We start from the raw sequence: 23,909 nt of genomic DNA on the forward strand, positions 1-23,909 counted from the left end.
AACTGTCAGGGTGATCAAACACTGGAACGAATTGCCAAGGGAGGTGGTAGAATCTCCATCACTGGAGATATTTAAGAAGAGGTTAGATAGATGGCTTTCAGGGATGGTCTAGAAAGTGCTTGGTCCTGCCATGAGGGCAGGGGGCTGGACTCGATGGCCTCTCGAGGTCCCTTCCAGTCCCACTCTTCTATGATTCTATGATTCTATGGTAAGACTGCTCAATGTAGCCCTGGAAGTATGAAGAATACTTAACGTTGAGTAAAGTACACATGAAGCCACTTTCAGGCTTATTTATTGTGCCACGATGGTGTAAAGAAGCATGGGTGCTTGTTTCTCATTTACACAAAACCTCTGATTTCCCATCTGTAATATAAGGACACTGCTGCTTACCACGGTCACCATTAAAAATTCCAGACGTGATTGGACATAAATGTGCTGTTGGAAATCACGGTAGTTCTCTGTTGCTAGGACAGGAATCAAGCATATTATCTCTAGCAAAACTGCTCACTGTATAGTATAGTATCTGGATAAACATTGATTTTTAATGAAAACCACTGGGCCTTTGCCAGGTTTAATTAGCAACTGGTAGTGACTAGAAACTGTAAAGTCCTAAATAAGTGCAAAGTATTATTTTTAAATAAAAGTGTGTGCAGCATAAGAAAGGAGAAAGCATGGATCTGTGTCTGAAAGCACAGCTTTCCTAAATTCAAGTGTGCTGTGCATGGAAAAGAGAATGGGTTGAAATATATAGCTACATTAAGCTATTTTTAAAAAACACAATATGTGCAAATTTTGTCTGTGCCGACTTAGCAACCATAGAGATGAACCCTGCTCAATTTCCCTTTTGTAATCAGAGTGCTTTCTTTTGGCGCAGTAGTTCACATACCATCTCATACACAGCATGTATGAGCACCACTGATAAGACTTACTGTTCATCCATGCCAAGTTTCATCATCCACTGTGAAAGCAGCTTGCTGAACAGAGGGAGAGCTGGACTGTGGTTAGTGCTGCTGACATTTCACAAGAGAAGCTTGGCTGGGGGATGGCAGAATATTTGGCATGTTAAAATAATGCTTTTAAAATGAAAAATCTCATTTCCAAATCTCTCTGCAAAGCAGGGGGGTAACATCTGTACAAAATTGTTTGGAATGGAGAAGGCCTGTCTAGAGCCACAGAACTAATAGCCAGGGGTAGGTGGGAAGACAGAGAAAAGACTACATTCCACTTCATCACATGATTCCATAGAATTTTTGGAGCATATTCCACTGCTGACTGCACAAGGAATTACACGCACTAGCCAGTGAATATGCCCTTTAGAATCACATAGGCTATGTCTACACTACATGATAAAGTTGAATTTAAGGGAGTTAGGTTGATTTTACAATGTCACTGTCTTCACTGCAAATACCATTAAGTCAGTTTTAGGGAGTGCTAAGGTTGATATTATAACACCATGAGAGGCGACTCAATGTAGCATCAAGTTTGAATTGAAAAGTTCAAATTAAGGCTAATGTGGAAATGTCATGTCTTAACAGACTTTATTAGTCTCCAGAGGTGTCCCCTAGGTATCCCACAATGCCCCACAGTTGTCCACTCTGGCCACTTCCATCTCCGCTGCTCTCCGGCAGCACAGGAATTAGGTAACAGGAAGCCCATGGCAGCTAGCCTGTGGAATCATGTTTGTAAGAAAGGCTGAGGAACTTTTTCCTTCCTTCCTTCTTAGCTATCAGCACATCTACCCATTAAAAATACATGGAGTTCATGGTTGTCTCTCCTTCTGTAAGCTGAGCACATGGATTTTTTTTTCTGAAGATTGAAGTAACATAGGTATTAGGAACCTGATGTCACCGGTTGTTAGCTCTCTTTCCCCACTAAGTAGAGGACCTACACTTTTCTCTGTCTTTTTCTTGCCCCTAATATATTTAAGGAAACTATTCTTACTGCCTTTTATATCCATTGCCAGGTGCGCTAGCCTTTCTGATTTTTGTCCCCACATAGTTGTGCTGTTGTTTTGTACTCATCAATTTGATTGTTTCTACTTTCTGTTAATTCCATTTTGATTTTCAGGTCATTAAAGATCTTGTGATGGAGCTGTGATGGTCTCTTACGATTTTTCTTGTCTTCCTTTGCATCAGAGTAGTTTGCAGTTGTGCCTCTATTGTTGCCTCCTTGAAGACCTACCAACTCTACTGAACTTCTTCCCTTGGATTTTCTTCCAATGTGACCTTACGTACCAGTTCTCTGAGTTTGCTGAAGTTTGCGTTTTTGAAGTTCCTTATCTCTGTTCTCACTCCATTCCTGGAAATCTATTGTTTCATGGTCACCCCAATTGCCATTCAGCTTCAAACTCACTATCAATTCCTGCCTTTTGGTCAGAATAAAGACAAGACAGATGCACAGGGGAAAGAGTATGGTTTCTGTATGTTGAGTGCTAATTTTTCTGGTTTCACAGTTTTATTGGACAATTTTAAGTCACAGTGCGAGGTACTAGGTATGCATTTTGTTGTTTCAAAGATGTCCCAGTAGTCTTGGTACTTTACAGGGAGACATGTTTCGTCATGTAGAATTGGTGTTTCTGGAGTCAACAGATATGCCGCCAGGTGGATGGGCCTCTGGGTTCTTCAGTCAGGGTTCTCCGACTTGGATTCCAGGTTCTTGAACTGGGAGAAGCTCAATGGGAACAGACAATGGGCTGAGACCAGACAGTATAGGGGCCAGATAAACCAGATGCCCTCAAAATCATGGTAGGATGCAGACCTTAATAAGAGTGAAATATAGGACGTTTGCTGTTCCCCACTCATAACTTTAAAGATATGGTCTGCTGAGGAAGTGGGCCCAGTATCAATGGGGACCAGTCTTTCTTCTAATTTTTATATCCATGTGCAGAACAATTTTTTATGCACCAACGCATGACTATGCACCACCAGTAGAAACAAACACCAGTGGGTGCTCTGATAATCAGCTGGGCAACAGCTGAATCTTTCCTGAGCAGCCGTACAAGTGCACAGCTTATATGGAACACTGATGTTGACTTGTCCACTGTTTCTACACCATCTGGGGTGGTTTGGGGTTTTAGTGAAAGGCTCAGGACCTGAGCTATAGTGAAATCCATGAAATTATTTCCAATTCCTGAGTCAATCACAGCCCATTGCAAGGAAAGGCCTGTTTGTCCTGCAGGATCTGCAACTGCAGAGAAATTGGTAGAAGTAGGGATGAATGCCACCCTCCCAGTTGATGATAACATTGTGATTGCTCAAGCTCAAGACCTCAGCTGTGCTTGGGTATAATTATTTCCCACTGTTGAGCTGGCAAAGATTTTAGCATGGCAAATGGTTACCTCCTGTCCTGCTTCTCCACAGTAGAAAAAATGGTTTTCTAGTTTCTAATATGCTTACTTGCCCTGAGTCAGGTGGGATTGCATCATACCTATCTCCCTGGAATAAACTAGAACAGAGGTCAGGAATCCCCAGCACAGATGCCAAGAGTGGTCCTCGAGCCAGTTTTCATCAACACGTGAGGTGAGAGCTCAGCCCCATTCTTCCTTCTCTGTGCAGCCGGGAGCTCGCTGAAAGCCATACAGCCTGTGGCTTAACAAAAGGCCAGTTAATGCTACCAACCACCACCTAAACAGTAAAGCTCTGCATCTTTATTTATTAATGAAGCTGTTGTAAGTAGGACTATTAGTGACTTTAAAACATATCATTGGCACTTGGACTTTACATAAAGGTCAAATGTTCAAATTTCGGCACTCCACCTCAGAAAGGTTGTTGGCCCCTGAACTAGAGCAAGACTTCCTTGAGTCTGAGTGATGAATTGTGGGCAAGTGTGGAACATATAGAGACATCTCCTGCATTCCATTTGTCGTTCATGAAATCCAATGTCTATCCTGATACACAGATCCATAAAGGCCGGGCAGGAGAGTCTTCCTGTGCCAGCTTGTGCTTTAATTTATCAAAGTCTGAGCTGATGGAGTATGACATCATTCCCCAGGCATTGTCTCTGACCAAGCATCTAAACCAGGCACAGGAAGGGACCAACCCCCATATTGCTAAAATTTATATAAGGCAGTCTCTGCCATGTGAGCTTCATGCAGATTATCAAAAATGGTGACAAACTTGTGCAGGAAACAATCCTATCTTGTCATCAGTGAGCGGTCCTGCTCTAGAAGGGAAAAGGACCATGCTGGTGCTAAGTACCGGCTCCACCTTCATCTGGTCCATGGCATATTCCTGGTGCTGTCATCTAAGTAGAAGCCTACACTGGATAATCAACCTACAAAACTTGCTACAGGCACTATCTTAGGTCTCTGGTATTGGAACTCTGGTTACCCAAGCTGGTGTCATAAGGGAAGATAAGGGTGTACCTGCAGTTGTTCCAAGTGCTACTACTTGTCCCTATACAGAGCAGTCTTCCATATGTAGAGACCATATCTGGGGACCCTACCAATTTCACAGTTGTGAAAAACACATCATGGACTGTAAAATAAACCCTTTCCAGTGAAATCTGATGTCTCCTTGTTCCTAGGAGTGCCCCATCAAAGGGGGCTTCCTAGTTCTGACTGGGCAGGAGAAGGACAGGATCTGTCCCTCCCTTACAAACTGCTCTAGCGATAGGAGGGGCCGGGGGAACCAGACCAGACCCACCTCCGGGTGCCTTCCCCTATAGCAGGCCACTATCTGAGAGAGGGCAGCAACCTGAGGTTCCTGCAGCTGTGTGTGGAATGGGGTGGAGGAGGCAGAGCTTTCTGCAGCTGTGTGAAGAGAGAACAAGTCAGGGCTAGCAGTGAGAAGCCCCTAGTCAAGGTGCTCCCAGCAGCGCAGGAGAGATCAGACCCACTTCTACCTCTTGGAACCTCCTGCATTTGCAGGAAGCTCTCTGGTTGCTGTCTTCAGAGTCCAGCTCTGAAGCCAGTACAGAAGTGAGGTTAGCAATTCCATGAGCCCCCTACAACAGGTTTGTGAAACCCTCACCATCAGTCTCCCTTTGGGTCCGAACCCCACCATTACATTACCATGAAATTTCAGATTTAAACAGCTGAAAATGTGAAATTTACCAATTTTCAAATCCTATGTCCATGAAATTCGCCGTAATGGACGATGAATTTAGTAGAGCCCCTACCATAGTTGATCCCTCAGTCTCTGATACTCAGCCTGGAGGACAGTTACCTCTTCCTGTGGACTTACAAGTCCCTGGAGCATTGATGAGGTGGGAGCACCACTAATGTCCATACTTGGTCTAGGGGTTCAGCAGCAAGTCCTGGAAGAGACTCAGAGGGTCTGAGCTAACCATCAGGGCCATAACTTGGGCAGTCTGAATTAATAGTCTGAGTCCAGAGTACAGCTCAGATCTTGGTCAGGAGTCACACCAAGGATCACAGCTGGAGACAAAAGCCATGCCAATGGTCAAACCAGAGCCAGAAGTGTACCCAGGGTCAAGAAGCCAGAGTCAATAAGTGGAGTTAGGATGAGTGAGCAGGAAAAGGAACAAGATGAGGAACAGGAATAAGGAGTGGGAACCAGGCAAGGAAGCAGGACCTTAGTCTCAGCAGTCTGGTCAGCAGCAGCCTAATTGCTCAGACAAGGCGTACGGGAAGAATAGGAAGCCTCATGGTAAAATGTGTTTAATCAGCAGCCTGCTGTTAGTCAACTGATGCTTCTGAGTCAGTGGATATAGCCCTCGTTTGTGGGGTTCCAGCTGCAGCTTCCTTATTTGACTTTGGTGGGCAGTAGCACCTAGGCTAAGGGTCTCACTTGGAAACCATGTGGATGGGAGTCAAGAGTTGTGGTTCCCTGAAAGTTCTACTGCTGAAGTCAGGCTGGAGGGAAGGAAGGTATGAGAGTATGTGTGAAGTTTAGAGCTGAGGTCAGAAGTGAAGGGTGCGGTCTGTAAAAAGGGGTGGAGACAGTTCAGCTGCATGCAATTTTTTTCAGTTTAGCTCCATCTGAAATTCTAAGACACTATCTTGCAATAAAATAGAGCAAGTTAAGTTTAAGCAAAATTCTATTTACCTGAAAAAGTCTTATTTTAAATTTACCAAGAATTGGTATTCATGAGCCAACGTTTCCTGACTGATTTCAATGCAAACTCGGTTGTTCTCTCCCTAATTTCTACATGTTAGCAAGATAACAGTGTTCTTTTTGTCATCCTGCATTTTAAAACATCTAATGTCAATTTTAAGAAGACAGCTTTGATCTTCTTTTGATACATAATTTTAAAAGCAGCTCCAGAATTTTCCTTTACTTTAGTACAAGAAATGCAAGGCATTGCTGGAAACCCTCACTTCTAGAGGCCTTAGCAAGTATGTCCAGTCTCTGCCAGTGGTTTTGCTATATCACGGTTTCCCAAACTGGGGGGCGGGGGCTGAAGAAATTCCAGGAGGGGGCGTGAGGCGACCCCACCCCCACACTTTGTTCCCCCCACCCAAAGAAAAAGTCAGCCTTTGTTTCCAGCGCTCAGCCCCTGCCATTTTACATGGGCAACCTGGCTCAGCCACTATAAAAATCACGCAGTTGGCAAACACCCACGTGGAGCTAGCTGCCTCTTGCGAAGAGGAGTGAGTGTGGGTTGGGGAGGGGACGGCAGGAGGAGAGGGACGGGGTTAGATTGGGGACTGGGGTGTCTGGCTTTGGGGGAGGGGAGGGGCTTAGGAAGGGGGGCTCGTGGGGTTCGGGAGGCTGGCTTGCAGGGCTTGTGGGGCTTGGGCGGCTGGCCCCGGCATTGCAGGGCTCAGGCGGCTCGGGCAGGTGGTTGGCTCTGGCAGTGTGGAGCTTGGTCAGCTTGGACGGGCGGCTCTGGCAGCACAGGGCTCAGGCGGGCAGGTGGCTGGAAAAACTATTTGTACTTATTTTTAATTTCAAATAACATTTTTATATCAAATTTTGTGTTCATTTTAAATTACAAATGGAATTTTTTGTCAAAAGGGGGTGGAATTATGGTACAGAAGTAGCGGGGAGCATGAGGGTTTCTCAAAAATCAAAAGGGGGGCATGAAGCCAAAAAGTCTGGGAACCCCTGTGCTAGAGGGAGGAGAGAGTGGACAGCATAATTGCCCTTTCTCCAGTAGACCAGGGACCCACAAATCCTATCGTTGGCTCTGAGACCACATCCTAATTTAGAAACACCCCGCAGTTTTCTCTGCTGCGTACCGTTCAGGGTCATGGCACTAAACAGCATAATGATCAGAACAGACTGACAGAGGCACCCTTCCCCAGTAGCATGGTTCCCTGTAGCTCTTACCTCTGATGACTTCTTAGGAAAGATTTGGGATGCCACTGTTTCCTGGGCCCTTACTGCTATCCCTGACAACTGAAAAGGCTGGTTCTGCTGTGGCACACATGCTGCTTGAGGAAAAAGGTCTGTCAATGAAAGAAATGTTTTAGAAAATATTACTTTGGCAAAAGAGACAAAACAAGTTTTATGCAGGTGTTAAATTTCCTGAAGTTTATCAGGTAGAAAAATGCCTCTGAAGCCTCATTTGGTCCATTAACCGCCGTGCCACCTGCCAATGACTGGGACTGAATACTAACAGCTTCTCTAACTCTCTATGATAATTGACAAACCCAGAAAGAGTCAAAATTCAGCACAGTCCTCCTATTCTTACCTGTCCCTTTCCATATTATGTCCCTTGTGTGTACAACATGCCTTCTTTTTTAATCAGGTACAATAAATGCAAGAAGCAGGGTCATTCTGCTCACATACGGAAAAACGAGAGAGGAATGAATGCACAGCAAACTAGTACCAGCATCATCCCCTCCCTGTCACCAAGCCTTCTAATTATTATTTTAAAGGAATGTTATTACTGCAGCGTGGCAGACGTTTGCTGCACATCACAGGAGTTTAGAGACCAGCTGAAAAGATAATGACAAATTTTGAAGACCACAAGCTGCTAAAAGAGAACTTTGTTCAGAGACACGTGGAAAAATAGGAGAAGAAAAATGAAATGATGTTGCCATTAATATTTTTATTTTATTTGCTACCATTTCAGACGGTTTTATATTAGACCCTCTATCCCTTCCACCTGCAGTTATGTCTCTTAAAGAAGTTTAGCTTAATTAATAGTAATTAATCCAAAAAAAATTCTTACCTAGTGCTGCAATGAATCATAATTCTCTACTTGAGTTAATGCCCTTATTGTTATGGAAAAAATTCTGATGACACATATTCAGTATTCTGATTTCACATGGCAACGTGAATAGGAGTGGGACTGTGTGTGTAAAAACGAGAGAGAAAGGAAGAGAACTCTGAGAGAAAACACCTTCATTTGATGCCCTGATTTTATGGTTAAAAAAAAACCAGTTAATACAGTATTGTTTATTCTGGCAGCTTTTCGATGGACAATCCCTTATACTCCAGAGCCATGTGGTAACTTTCCTAAAACTGACAAGGCCTGGATGGGACTCCCCACTGCAGTTCACAAACATGGATGATCAACTAACAAGCGTCTCTGTAAATCACCCCCATGTACAGGTGTGTGAAACTTTATTCAAACAAAAATGCAGATTCAGCAACATCAGAATGTTTTGTGATTCTTGTCAGTTAAACTAAAATGATTGTGCTGAAATAAACATTCCAAGAAGAAAATCAGGCCCTTTCAGAAAATCAGACCCTTTTTCAAAAGAACACAAAGAGCGTTCACACACAAAATGCATTCTTTCGAATTTCTTTCAAAAGAACATGGCACTTCTTCTAGAAGTCGTCTTTTGCTCCCGGACCACAAAGAGCACCTTCTTTTGAAAGAAGGTGTGTGTAGACACTCTGTAGCCCCTCCATGGCACCAGCCAGCTGGAGTGTGGAGACACCCTGGCCAGAGCTAGCGGAGATCCGTGCTCCCTGCGTTTGGCCACCTTAAAGGCGCAGAGAGCCCCAACAACCCCATGGCAGGAAGCTGAAAGCATGCTGGCAGGGAGTATGCGAACCCAGCACTGCATACCCTCATACTACCCTCCAAAGAGACTGGGCGCACCATGGTTGAGAGCAGCCACCATATGACCCTCAGACAGAGCACTCAGAGGGGCCCCAGGAGCCCGCCCCAGCTGCCAGGCGGAGGGCACCCTCATGGAGTGAGGTTGAGCTGTGGGACCTCCTCGCTCTATGGGAGGACAAGGAAATCCTGCGAGCGTCAGTGGTGAGGAGGCAGAACGCCACTGTCTACAGCTGGCTGGCAACCAGCATGTCTGCCCACGGACAACCCACCTGCACCTTGGAGCCAGGTCCATGGGTATGCGCATGCCAGGGATGCTTCTAGGCGCTCGGGGGTAGGGCCAACCACCTGCCCCCACTACAGGAAGCTGCATGGCCTCCTCGTGGACAAGGACAGCCCCCCCATCTCCCGCAGCCCTGTCGATACAGCAGTCTAGGAGACTCTGCCGGCACCAGAGATGGTGGAGGAGATGGCCCAGGACCAGCTGGGATCCACAACCCACCCCAGATGGCTGAAGCCAGAGCCTGAAGCCCAGTTGGACGATCCTCCGATGGGGCCCTGGTCATTGCTGTCCCTTCAGGGACCTCCAGCCAGGTGACCTCCAGCTGGGCATCCTCTGACATTGCTGAGGGACCCTCTGGCAAGTGACAAACATGTCATGCCCATCCTGGGGGCAGGAGGGCTGGGAGTACGCCAGCCACCCAGGAGATGGCAAAATCCCACACACACCATCAAGGGGTGTACCCCCGGCACACAGGCACACTGGCAGGTGGCAGGCAGCACCAGCTCCCATGGACAGCACTGTGAGCCACAGCCATGTTGGGTGGGGAGGCCTGGAGAGGGCCAGGCCACACCCAACTCACATGCCACCCATGCAGGGACCCCCATGTGGCCAGACCTCCCCCCAACCTTGCTCACTACCCCATTCCTCGGGGGGGGGAGCCCTGGGAAGGGGGGCCTGGAAACGGTGAGTCCCATCGCCAAGGCATCATGGAGTCCATGTGCAGCAGGGCCCACCATGCAGGGCACACACATCACCGCTCCCGGGTCATGGGACTGACAGACCATCTCTCTCTGCCCTTATTTGACTTAAACCCTTGTACTCTGAGTGGAGCATAGATCATCTACAAGTCTCCTCCATATCACTCTGTCTCCAGACAAAACTTCTAGCTGACCCCATAAGTAGCCCAGTTGTTGTCCTTCAGTCTCATAGATCTTCTCCACGTTGTCTGAGGTCTTCCTCTTTTGTGTTTCCCTTGAGGGTTCCCTTTGAGATCTTGATGGACTATGCTGGATGATGGTTTTCTGAGTGTGGCCTATCTAACCCTACTTTCTTCTCTTGATTTAAATGTCATGTGGTTCTTGTTCTTCTCTGTTTCAGAGCTCCTCATGTGTGACAAAGTCTTGTCATTTTATGCAAGTCTTCCACTACTTTCTTATATCATTTAACAAAATTCAATGTGGACTTATTTACTTGTGGGTGGCTAGCCTAGATGCTTGTCAGATTCTCATCATGTACAATATGGATAAATGCAGGAGTCAAACCTCTGAAAATAAATGTACCTGTAGGCCATCTTTCTCTTTCTTGGCATACAGCCACATTAGTTTAGTACGCAACAGAGCAGACTCACTTTATCCATGTGTTCTGTCACTGTAGATACTGCCTGACAGTTTAGTTTGAAAGGACTAATCAGCTTGAGCACTGGAGGAATATTTTTTTAAACATAGCCCAATTCCCAAAGAATAGGCTTCTTCCTTTTTCCTATATATGTTGTACAGCTCATGAATTTTAATGGTCTCAAAACGGCAAGATTGACTGTCCTGTCAAGAGCAGCAGTGACACAACCTATCAGGGTAATCCAGTGGCAGGCCGCAAGACCTTCTATGTACAGTGACCACGCACAGGGATGGCCTCCTGCAGCTCCCTGTGGCCATAATTCACCATTCCTGGACAATAGGAACCCCAGGATGTGGCAGCTGGTATGTCCCTGCAGCTCCCATTGGCCAGGAATGGCAAACCACAGCCACTGGGAGCTGCAGGGAGCCATGCCTGTGGATCGTCAACGTAAGAAAAATGTCTTATGGCCCACCAGTGTAATACCCTGATGGGTGACAGGTTGCCCTAAACTGGTCTAGGGTTAAGCACAATGCTGCACAAGTGATGTGCTGCTACTCCCTCTCCCACACTGTTGCCAGTGTGTATCAATACATGATTCCTGTTGTTCCAGTTTTGCTATCTTGACTTGGTTTTTCCAATGCACCTAAATTCTTATACACTGCATCCTTTCCTGTTTAAGTCTCTAGGGCTACGTCTACACGTGCACGCTACATCGAAATAGCTTATTTCGATGTAGCGACATCAAAATAAGCTATTTCGACGAATAACGTCTACACGTCCTCCAGGGCTGGCAACGTCGTCGTTCAACTTCGACGTTCGGCAGCACCACATCGAAAGAGGCGCTGCGAGGGAACGTCTACACACCAAAGTAGCACACATCGAAATAAGGGTGCCAGGAACAGCTGCAGACAGGGTCACAGGGCGGACTCAACAGCAAGCTGCTCCCTTAAAGGGCCCCTCCCAGACACAGTTGCACTAAACAACACAAGATCCACAGAGCCGACAACTGGTTGCAGACCCTGTGCCTGCAGCATGGATCCCCAGCTGCTGCAGCAGCAGCCAGAAGCCCTGGGCTAAGGGCTGCTGCACACGGTGACCATAGAGCCCCGCAGCGGCTGGAGAGAGCGTCTCTCAACCCCTCAGCTGATGGCCACCATGGCGGACCCTGCTATTTCGATGTTGCGGGACGCGGATCGGCTACACGTGCCCTACTTCGACGTTCAACTTCGAAGTAGGGCGCTATTCCCATCCCCTCATGGGGTTAGCGGCTTCGACGTCTCGCCGCCTAACATCAATTTCAACTTCGAAATAGCGCCCAACACATGTAGCCGTGACGGGCGCTATTTCGAAGTTGGCGCTGCTACTTTGAAGTAGCGTGCACGCGTAGACGCGGCCTAGATGATTCACTGCTCCGCCTGTTCCAGAACTCAGACATGCAGCATTTCTTGCAGTTCCAGTATTTGCACCCTCCATACAGCTCTTCTAATGCACCTCAGTGCTGACCTACAACACCCCTTTGCTATTCCAGTTCTGTGTCCCCTGTGCACTTCTATCAAATTACCACCAGTACCCACTGATATTTCAGTCCTGAGTAAAGATTATCAACTCTATCAAGCCACACAAAATGGGGTGGAGATTGTCCGAGAAGGAGAAATGCTCCCTAGTATATGGATTAGGTTACCACAAAACCCCAACGTCCACTTCATTTGAGATTGACAAATGAAAGGCTAGTACAGAAAGACCCATCATTTTGCTCCTGCAAACATGTCCTCCTCTCTTGTCTATTAAGCCTTTCCTCAATATGTTTGGCAGTGTAATCTTTTAAGTTTGCTAATGCAAAGCCCCACTTGAACAGTTGGTTAAAGCATTGGCACAGGTAAATTTGCAGTTTAATCCTAAAATACTTACGGGGAATTTTGACAGACTCAGGAAGCTCTGGTATGGGCTCAGAGGCAGGCATCACTGGTGAGCAGTCCTTGGCAGTGGCCTTCTTAGGGAATAACATTGCATAGGAGGTCCGATGCCTCGTCCTACGTGCTATCTCACGTTCATTGTGTAGCAGTCTCTCATCTGTTATCACAGCACTGACTTGCTTAGATTTTTCTCTCACATGATAACCTGTTGAAGTAATTAGGTCTACTTTAAAGAAAAGAAATATTCAGTAAATATGTTAGGAAGTCACCATCCTATGATGGCCAACTGGATACATCATGGGTCCCAGAAGCTACAGAGAAGTGCAAAGTGGCTAAAGACAGTGAGCTGTTTAGAACCAGGAGCCAAGAAGGCAAGATCTCAGGTCACACTGCCACATCTGCATTACCTGGAAGATCAACTCGCCTGGTGGGGAAGAGCAAAATCAACCTACCAGGGATCAGCAGGTGATCCCTGTAGTCATGATCACAAGGAATAAGGGATGTCAACAGGAGAAACTGTCCCATCGACCTTCCTTAGTGAGAACAGTGAATTGTGTATCTGCAATTGACTAGTGTAGACTAAGCTTCAGTAAGCAGTTGTCTTTAGCAGATTTTTTTGAGCAGCTGACAAGAGGTTAAAATATTGCACGTGTGGTTTATAACCTGAAGCATGGTTTTAGGGTATGGTTCCTGAAATTTTTGCTCCCTTTATTTCTTCCACAAACCAGCTTTGTAGTAACCTGCTATTTTGGCTGAATGCTCTTAGCAGGATACTATTCCTTGGTCAGAGAAGTATTCAAGCAGAATTCTTCCTTGCCTCTTTGAGGACAGGGGGAGCAATAGGGTATTCTCTCTGTTAGGCCCTGACAGTCCATGTGCATGGCACTGAGAAACACTGTCAACCTGTAGGCTGGCACAAGTATGTAGGGCTTTTCCATTAAAATTTGGCTATGGCTGTGTGTAGTGACAAGGGGAGTATTGGTGTCAATGTGAATTATAGGGGAAAAAGGAAAGAGGCTGAAATGTTCTTATATCTTCAGCTTCTGGAATAAGATTGTCAAGCCCAAAAATGCTAGGGTCCCTGGAAGACGTCCAATATTAAAGATCTTTCTCAGAAAAAACATGATTATCCTATCAAAATGAATTTGTCTATAGAGGGAAAAAAGTCAAACTTGTTGATATTCTTCTAACAAAATCTACTGTGTTTAGCATGTGTGTGAAAAAAACATCCCAATATTACTAGTTGCAATGGAGTCAGTTCAATAAAACTGGTGTCTCTGCTTAGGAGATTCACAGGAGGTTGAGACAGTAATGAAACAAAGACCTAGCAAATTCACTGTTTGAAATAGTTATCAGGGAAACAAACAGAGACATCATTATATTGTAGCTATACTAGAGGCTGTATATCATGGTGATTCCTCTTGTACTGTAGACACTGGGAGGTGGAAGGACAAAGGAGTGTTGCCTCTCATTCTGGAGTTTTGAGTGGGGAGCCATAACATGTGAGAGAATCCCTCTGATGGCAGGTAGCAAGCGTTGGTGTGCTGCTGTTCTCTGTATCTTCTGTGTTTTCACATCTTTTTTACTGAGACATATCTAATTATCGGAATCCAATATTAAGATGTTGTACTAATGTATATTACTTTCCTTCTCTACCCCCAAAAGTGTTTCAAACATTGAATTTGATAGCTGCTCTAATCTCCAGGCTGTATCACCCACCAAGTGAATTCTGTTCTGGGATTCTCCTCTGCAGGGTGACCAGCTTTATTTATTTCTTGTATTAGCAGCTGATAGTTTCAGGATGCTGTTTCCATTAACTGGGGAGTTCAGGCACTGCAAACTTCTGTGACTTGACCTGCATACTGCCATAGATTTAAACAGTGCTGAGACTGAGGCACTTGGCTGAGGCAGATGTGAGAGGTCACTGCCAGTACTCCTCATTAAGTGGAGTGCTTGGGTGGCTGCACAGGAGAGATTCAGGTGCTGCCCGGATGATTAGCAGAGTGCCCACAGCCACAGCAGTCAGTGCAGATAACAAAATTTATTCTGCCCATGCATGGAAAAAAATTAGAGAGAACATGGGTCACTGCAATCCTAATAGTCATGGGACAGTTCTGGTTTTCATGGCCCTGGCTCCCATGACACTCCACGTCTTTCAGGATGGTTAACTAATCTTGAATTTATTTAATCTCATTCTCATATCCATAACAAATGATGCAACATCATCATGCACTGCTGCAGCATCGCTACATGAAAACTGAGCTTTAGCAGTGTCATGATTTAGAGCCATGGTGTGATTATTTTGTCCTGCAGGACAGATACAAATAGTTGGCATTTCAAAGACACTAGGAGCTGTATTAAGCTTTTATCAGCTGGAATTCACTTTTACATACATCACATGGGAACGTGAATTGTTCAATGTGACAAGCCCATCACTACCAATAATTCATCTAATTTACTATGGCAAGGTGGATGCATCATCAGGTCTCAGAGCCACCAGGCCAGTAGTTTCATCTACCTGCTCATGCTGCTCCCAGCAGTGCTACATTCTTAGTAATAATTTAATCTTGTCTTTGAAGTTCAGCTCCTAGCAGTTTACCTCCTTTTTCTCATTTTCTTTCGCTTCTGTTTAAAATTATAATGGCCCATTTCAACAAAATTAACTGTAATTTCATGGATCACCACATCAGGAATAAGTTTTATACATAATACTATACTCCATGTATTTGTTCCCCCAATAGCAAATTGACTTGATGAACAAGTTTGTCTCCTGTGTAAATAACCCTAGTTCTCATTAAAAGCTGTGTTATTATTGGGTCTTGTTGTTGTTTTGTTCTAGTGAATATGACAGTTTTTTAAAGGAAATGTTTACCAAACACAAGGGTACTAATATAACCTAGCTTTTACGTGGTGCTTTTCATCCATCGATCTCAAAGTACTTTACAAAGGAAAGTAAGGGTACATATATACTACCTGGTAGATCAACCCAGTCTGGGTTGGCCTGCCAGGGTTCAGTTTCACTTGCCTAGTGGGGACCCACAAAATTGAACTATCAGGGGTCAACAGTCGACCCCTATATTCCTCAGCCACGTGAGGAGTAAGGGAGGTTGATGGGGTAAACTCTCCCATTGGGAGAAACTCTCCGGTTGACCTCCCTCAGTGAGGTCAGCCAGGTAAGTCAATTGTAGATAAGTTGATTCCAGATATGAAATCGCCATAGCTGGAATGACCTATCTATGATCGACTTTAAGCTTGAGTGTAGACCTGGCCTATGTATCATTATCAACTTTTCACAGATGGGGAAGCTGATGTCTCAGGAGGTGAAGTGACTTTCCTGAGGTTACCAGCAGGACAGTGGCTGAACCAGGTCTGCTGAGTTCCAGTCCAGCATGCTATCCCCTAGGACCTACAAACACCCATATATAATTTAATTTACTTTTTACTTAGCTCTCCCATGATTGTATTAATGTTTCATTCTTAATTATAGTACACTTCAGTTGGCTTTATTATTTAAAATTGATGTAGTCTTCATTAAAGTTTCCAGATTCATAAAAACCTAACACCGGGAAACTCTCTTTCGCTGGGCAACCAATGCATCATGGAGAATGACAGGACAAAATTCCTATGCCACCCCACCAGTATGTCATCAATAATAACCTGGAAGAATTGCTTCTCAGGCTAGAAGATGGCCTACCCTCTATTATTGTGGCCTCTGTTCTGTTGAGATTGCCGACCATTGAATGAATTAGTATGAAATGAGGTGGCTATTTCTGTTATATGGATGCTTTTCTACTAATCTGGCAACTTCCAACTTATTTCACAAAGGTTGCTAAACATATATTGGACAGAAAGGACTTTCGTTTGTTACCAACTTGTTCCAAATTTCAACCAGAGTCATACAGATTACAATGGTAATAAAGATAAAAGGCCTCATATCTCAATTTCTTATGCCATCAAGTTCTCCAACTGACTCTCCTTCCATTGTTTCCGAGATGGGCCAGTGTACTGGAGTTCTGATGGCAAATATGCCCAAAGACAAACATCAAGCATTTACTTTAAATATAATAAATTTCATTGGCATACTGACCCAAAATCTACTTGTCTAGCATGATCCTGACCTAATAACAAATGTAATTGTATCACTGTAACCATTATTTACTGGCTCTGTAACACTTAAGAACACAGGACCAGTCATACTGGGTCAGACCAATGGTCCATCTAGCCCAGTATCCCATCTTCCAGCAGCAGCTAATGAAAGGTGCTTCAGAGGAAATGAACAGAATGGGTAATCACAAAGTGATTCCTCCCCTGTCACCCACTCCCAGCTTCCTGGCAAACAGAGGCTAAAAACACTTCAGTGCATGGTTTTGCATCCTTGCCAATAGCCACTGAAAATCCTGTCCTCCATGAATTTCTGCATTAAGCCCTTTGTTACACAGTATCATTGCTAGATATTACAAAATTTAGATGCTTCAGCATTTGTGTCCTAATCAAGGTACACCTCTGGCATGCCACTGAGGGCAGGGTATATGTGCTTCTTGGAATGGTTAAGACTGCTCCGCTCAAATTAAAATGCTAAAAACAGATGGGAGGCCATGGGATACCTGTCCAAGTACACTCCTGCTTGTCCCCCCCAGGTACAAGCTCAGATGGATAGCCTGAGTTGCCATAGCCACATTGCTATTTTTAGCACAATAGTTTGAGTTGAACTAACATGTGTCTGTCTACTGGCCCTGGGAAGCATCCTCTCAACTGCCATTTAGACATATCCTTCATGCCCTGAGAGGCACATATCAGTTACAGCACTATCATATTAATATGCTTATCTTCTGAGGTTTATATGTAATTGGGGATACACATCTCCTGGAACTGGAAGGGACCTTAGGAGGTCATCTAGTCCAGTCCCCTGCCCTCCTGGCAAGACCAAGAACCATCCCTGACATCTGTTTTTCCCAATCCCTAGATGGTAGCCTCAAGGATTGAGCTCTCAACCGTGGGTTTAGCAGGCCAATGCTCAAACCACTGAGCTACCCCCCAACCTCCCTCAAGGGATCTTGTCCCCTTAGGTTTCCATATACGATCAAGAGAATTTCTGTGTAAAGCACAACACTCTCATATCTCCAATCGAACCCATTTCATTGTTTTTCTTCTCAGCTAGCATTATGACACCCTTTTCCTTAGTCTCATCTCGCCATTTGTCAGAACTGGCAACTGCATGAAAATCTCCTCCCAATTCCAAGCAATCCATCTCACCTATATTTGCATGTAAACTTCTTTCAATGGAACATTAGGTACATGTGGTGAAATTCTGGCCTCTTCAACTTCAATAGGGCTGGGCTTTCTATTTGCTCGAGATGGTAGCATTTTTACGTATCTTTTTTATTTCTGCTACCGGGGTGAACTCTTCCTCCTTATCCCCTTCCTGACTTTTCCTTTAGTGCAGCAAAAATTACTTGCTGTATTTCCTCCAGTAATTAGTTTAAATAACACCCCCCTAAAACATTCTTAATTTTAACTGACAGACCTTGTCAAGCTACATTTACCTTGATCCTTTCCAGCCTCGTCTATATAATGAAAGTCCTGTAATGCCTGAATGTTAAAGAGCCCCTCTCGACAATGCTGTATGACTTTCTTTGATCCATTCTTGATGAGATAATCCAGGAGCATGAGGGACTTGTACACATGCCTCCAGTTCTTTCCACGGTCATTCATCCTGTGCCATATCATGTTCATAATCTCTAAAAGTGAAGCTGTATTGTATGTCAGGTCACTGATCTCTAACATTAGTGAACTAGAGGGACCCCAGGGTTCATTAGAGGTTGCTTCCCTGACTTTGACCTCAGAATCAGAATAATTTTTCATGAAGTTCTTCAGGTGCCTCCTGAGTGCCATAGAGATGATAGATTCTTGCTCAGCTGATAAAGTTGGTAAGAAATGCCCGTGCTGCTGTCCCTGCCTATGTGTTTTTAGTCTCCGCCTCTGCAAACCTCAATGATTCTGCAAACAGAACAATACAAGGAGCACATATAACTTGTTATCCAATCAAAATTCTGGAGCAAGAGAGGTAGGCCAATATAATTCTTAGTTTTTTAATCACTAACAGGCCAGCAAACTTGGACAGCACTGTGACTGAAATCATAAGGCATCACCTAAGGCATTACCTTCTGGACCAAGCTTCCCCAAAAGTGAGACCCATCTTACCTGTCCCTATCCAGAAGTATAGCAGCTATGATTGATGGCCATAAAGGAGAGACTGTAATGAGAGGGATACTTAGGTTTTCCTTAGGAAATACTGTAGTGGGTCAATAAACTGGAAGGAAGGTCACCTCTGTTTTGCTAATGCCTTGTCATTAATTTGCTGATGTTGGGCAAGTTACTAAATCTCTTTCTACGTCACTTCTCTCATCTGTGAAAGTGTTAAATATAGTTATTAGTGACCATTATTATTAGGTGTTAAGAATATTAAACACTGGAGGTAGAAGAATGAATAGAACATAGCATTATCCAGCAAACTTAATTAAGTCTATATCCTAATTTAATAAGGACAAATGCAAAGTACATCCACTTAGGAAGGAACAATCAGCTTCATATGTACAGGATGGGAAGCGACTATCTACGAAGGAGTACTGCAGAAAGAGATATAGGGGTCATAATGGACCACAAGCTAAATGTGAGTCAACAGTGTGATGCTGTAGCAAAAAAAGAAACATGATTCTGAGATGCATTAATAGGAGTGTTGTGACCAAGACACGAGAAGTCATTTTTCCGCTCTATTTAGTGCTGATTAGGTCTCCATTGGAGTATTGTGTCCAGTTCTGGGTACAACATTTCAAGAAAGATGTGAAGAAACTGGAGATGGTCCAGAGAAGAGCAACAAGAATGACTAAAGGTCTAGAGAACATGAGATATGAGGGAAGACTGAAAGAACTGGGCTTGTTTAGTTTAGAAAAGAGAAGACTTAGAGGGGACATGACAGCGGTTTTTAAGTACCTTAAAGAGGGTTACAAGGAGGAGACAGAAAAATTGTTTTCCTTGGCCTCTGAGGATGGGACAAGAAACTATGGGCTTAAACTGCAGCAAAGGAGGTTTAGGTTGGACATTAGTAAAAACTTCCTGTCAGGGTGGTTAAACACTGGAATAAATTGCCTAGGGAGGTTATGGCATCTCCATCACTGGAGATATTTAAGAGCAGATTATACAGACATCTATCAGGGATAGTCTAGATGATGTTGGTCCTGCCATGATGGCAGAGGACTGAACTCAATGACCTGTTAAGGTTCCTTCCAGTTCTAGTGTTCTATGATTCTATACTCTCCATTGTTAAACCAAGGTTTCATGTTGCTTGTATGGTGCCCCTGCATTTAGAACTTTGTACACAGATACAAGAGATCCAACTTCAAATACAGTACTAGATTCAGACATGGGCTGGTGGAAGCTAAATTATATTGCTAGGATGGTGTATGCAGGTAAGAAAACAAAAAGAAAGGGTCTCATGTCCCTCTGCAGTGACCCTTCTCTCTTCTTCTCCTCTAAATAGGAAAGGGGGTGTCTTGTTGGTCCATCATGTCCGATGATGTTTTAAGCTTGCACAGGCTCATCGGTTGTGGACTCGCATGTGGCTGAGGAGTCCAAGACTTGAACGGCATGGGCATTCACAGTAGGGGCAAGGGAATTGTCCTGGCTCTGCAGAGCAGCTGCTGCTATTGCTTTCTTCCTCTCATAAGCATCAATCAGGCGTATGCATCACTGCTCTTCAAAGTTGTCATACGTGTGTTGTACAAGAGCACACCTGCCCGTTCGGTCTTCTGCATTCTGCTCTAGCTGCTTTGGCTTTAATCCACCATGAGCAAGGTTGGCCTTTATGCAGTCTTTATATCTCCTGCAAGACCTACCTTGATTCCTTTTGCCCTGGGAGAGTTCACCATAGAGGAGTTCCTCTGGGATTCTTGACTCCTCCATTTGTATGACGTGCCCTGTCCAGTGAAGCTGCACTTTCAAAATCATGGCTTCAATGCTGGTGGTTCCTGCTCTGCAAGGACTTCCAGGTTCGTGACTCTGTCCTTCCATTGAATGTGTAGTATTGACCTCAGGCTAGGTGTGTGGCAGTGCTGCAGGAGTTTCACATGTTTTCTGTACAAGGTCCAGGTTTCACATCCAAACAGGAGACTGGTCAGGACTACAGCCTTGTACACTTTCATTTTAGTCGACTGTCAGATATTGTGCTGATTCAACACTCACGCTCTCAGACGTCCTAGTTGCCTGGTGGCCTGGCAGATCCTGGAATTGATTTCTTTGTCAAGGCAGCCATCATTGGCTGCCAAGTACTTGAACTCATCTACTGTTTTTAACTCTGTTCCTTCAATAGATTTTGAAACAAGGAGGGCAGCAGATCCTGGAGCAGGCTGAAACAGTACCCAGGTCTTTCCTAGGCTGATGGTCAAACCAAAGAGGCAAGTGGCTTCAGCAAACTTGTTGACAATAAGCTGGAGATCAGATTCCTTGTGTGCCATAAGTGCAGTCATCAGCAAAAAGGGCTTCAAGGATGAGCCTCTCAAGCGTCATGGTTTTAGCATTCAAATGATGAAGGTTGAAAAAGAGAAGTTACTCACCTGTGTAGTAACAATGGTTCTTCGAGATGTGTCCCCGTGGGTGCTCCACAGTAGGTGTCGGGCTCGCCCCGGCACTGCAGATCGGAAAATTTCCAGCAGTCTCCGTCGGGTCGCGCATGGACCAATGCGCGCCAGTCCTTCACACGCTTTCGGTCACGTGTGCGATCCGGTCCCCGCCAGTTCCTTGACCAACCGCCCTGGATGCTTCTGAAAAACACGAAACAGAGCTCCGAAGTGGGGAAGAACGGGTGGGTAGTGGAGCGCCCATGGGGACACATCTCGAAGAACCATCGTTACTACACAGGTGAGTAACTTCTCTTTCTTCTTCGAGTGGTCCCCGTGACTGCTCCACAGTAGGTGACTACCCAGCAGTGACCCCAAATAAGGAGGTGGGTACCCAATTTATGTGCAGCTTGCCCTTGAAAGGACTGCTGTCTATAGGCGTGTATCCTCATCGAACACCCGGTGCATGGCATAATGCTTGGCGAAGATGTCGTAAGATGACCAAGTTGCCGCTCTGGAGATGTCTTTTAATGCAATTCCTTTGAAGAAGGCTGTCGATGCCGCCATCACTCTGGTGGAGTGAGCCCTAGGCGGAACTAGCAGAGGGGTCTTACAAAGCTCATAACACAGTCTTATGCAGAATACGATGTGATTTGAAATTCTTTGTGAGGATAGGCCTTCCCCTTTCGACCTGGGTGCGAGAGACACCAGGAGTCTGTCCGTTTTCCGGAAGGGCTTAGTTCTGTCTATGTAAAAGGCCAATGCCCTCCTCACATCTAGTAGGTGCAGCCGTGCCTCCTTGCTGGAGTTGTGAGGCTTAGGATAAAATGAGGGTAATACTATTGGTTCGTTAATGTGGAACTCTGAGGAAAACTTTGGAATGAAGGCTGGGTGTAATCGTAAGATCACTGCTTCCTTTGAGAAGAGTGTGCAGGGTGGCGTTGCCATTATTGCTGCAAGTTTGCTCACCCTGCGGGCTGACATAATCGCAAGAAGGAAGGTTGTTTTCATGGTAAGTAACCGGAGGGGTACCGTGGCCAATGGTTCAAAGGGTGGTCCCGACAGTGTGTGGAGGACCAAGTCCAAGCTCCATGACTGTGGTAGCAGTTTCCGATGGGGGTACAGGATTGCCAGCCCCTTTAGGAACCATGTGACAATAGGATGGGCGAATATGGTTGGCCCTTCCTCTTTGTGTTGAAATGCTGATATAGCTGCGAGATGGACCTTTAGTGAGGATAGGGAGGGTCCCTCTCGTTTTAGCTCCAGCAGGTATTCTAGGATTACAGTTATAGGAACGTCCAGAGGACCTAACTGCTTGGAAGAGCATCAGGAGATAAATCATTTCCACTTCTGCGCGTAAGTCCTTCTGGTGGAATTCCTTCGACTGAACTCCAACACTTGTTTCACTCCCTCTGAACATGTGCTGTCTAAGGCACTGAGCCATGGATTAGCCACGCCTGTAGGTGGAGTCCTTGAAGATGTGGGTGCACTATGGACCCCTGAGCCTGCGTGAGAAGGTCCGGCACTACCGGTAGGGTGAGTGGCGGGCGGCATGACATGCGCAGAAGCAGAGGAAACCATTGCTGTCTGTCCCAGGTTGGGACTATAAGTATTATGTGTGCTCTCTCCCTTCTGGCTTTCTCTAGAACCTTGTGAATGAGTGACGTGGGAGGGAACGCATAGAGTAGAGGGCCCTTCCATGGCACCGTGAAGGCGTCCTCCAAGGATCCCTGTCCTATTCCTGCTCTGGAGCAGTACTGAGGGCATTGCTTGTTGTTGTGAGTGGCAAACAAATCGATTTGGGGAAACCCCCATTTGTGAAATACTTGTCGGAGCAGATCGGAACGGATCTGCCACTCGTGTGTGAGCGCAAAGCATCTGCTTAGTTGGTCTGCCTTCACGTTGTGGACACCAGGTAAGTATGAGGCTTTTAGCATTATATTGTTGACAATGCACCAGTTCCACAACCGGACTGCCTCCACACATAGCGCACAGGATCTGGCCCCTCCTTGTCAGTTGATATAAAACATGGTGGAGGTGTTGTCAGTATTTATCCCGACTACTTTGCCGTGCAGGTATTTTCGAAAACGTCTGCACGCATTGAACACTGCTCTGAGCTCTAGTATGTTTACGTGCAATGTCTTTTCTGCGGGGGACCATAGCCCCTGACTTACTTTGTTGCCGATGTGCGCTCCCCATCCTATGTGGGATGCGTCTGTCGTAAGAAAAATGGCAGTTTGTGGTTGGTGGAAGGGCACCCCTACTAGTAAGTTCTTGGGATCTGCCCACCATGCCAGTGACCTTTGCACCTCCATTGTGGGAGATACTGCCCTGTGGATGGTATGGACATTGGTTTGTAAATGCTTGCCAACCAATGCTGCAGGCCTTGCATATGCAGCCTGGCATTCTGTACCACAAACGTAGTGGTCGCCATGTGCCCCAACAGTTGTAGACATGTTAGGATTGGCACTGTGGGGCTGTACGTCATGACTTGTACCAGGGATTTGATGGTGCAGAAACGGGCATCGGGCAGGTATACTCTTGATGTAATAGAGTCTATGCGTGCCCCTATGAACTCTATATTTTGCGTGGGCTCAGTCTTTGATTTTGAGAGGTTGATAACTAGGCCCAACAAGGCGAATGTGTTTGTAGTGATGTGTATCATGCGTAGGACCTCTACTTTCAAGACCCTTTTCAGTAGGCAGTTGTCCAGGTATGGAAAAATGAACACACCCTGCCTGTGTAGGTAAGCTGATACTACCGCCAGTGTTTTGGTAAAAACTCTGGGCGCCGAAGAGAGACCGAACGGAAGAATTCTGTATTGAAAATGCTCCCTGACTACTGTGA

At 45.4% G+C, this 23,909-nt stretch overlaps 1 protein-coding gene across 1 annotated transcript in view; it reads right to left on the reverse strand.

The window, feature by feature from the left end:
* ENTHD1 (ENTH domain containing 1) overlaps positions 1-18,345 on the reverse strand; it is a 54,250-nt gene extending 35,905 nt beyond the window's left edge. Inside the window, 3 exon segments of the mRNA XM_074983912.1 lie at positions 7,236-7,354; positions 12,446-12,655; positions 17,994-18,345. Coding sequence (XP_074840013.1) covers positions 7,236-7,354; positions 12,446-12,655; positions 17,994-18,342 — 678 coding nt within the window. The 5' untranslated portion in view covers positions 18,343-18,345.
* Between the last annotated feature and the right edge of the window lie 5,564 nt (positions 18,346-23,909).

Source organism: Carettochelys insculpta, chromosome 1 (genome assembly GCF_033958435.1).
Source record: "Carettochelys insculpta isolate YL-2023 chromosome 1, ASM3395843v1, whole genome shotgun sequence".
NCBI classification, from domain to species: domain Eukaryota; kingdom Metazoa; phylum Chordata; order Testudines; family Carettochelyidae; genus Carettochelys; species Carettochelys insculpta.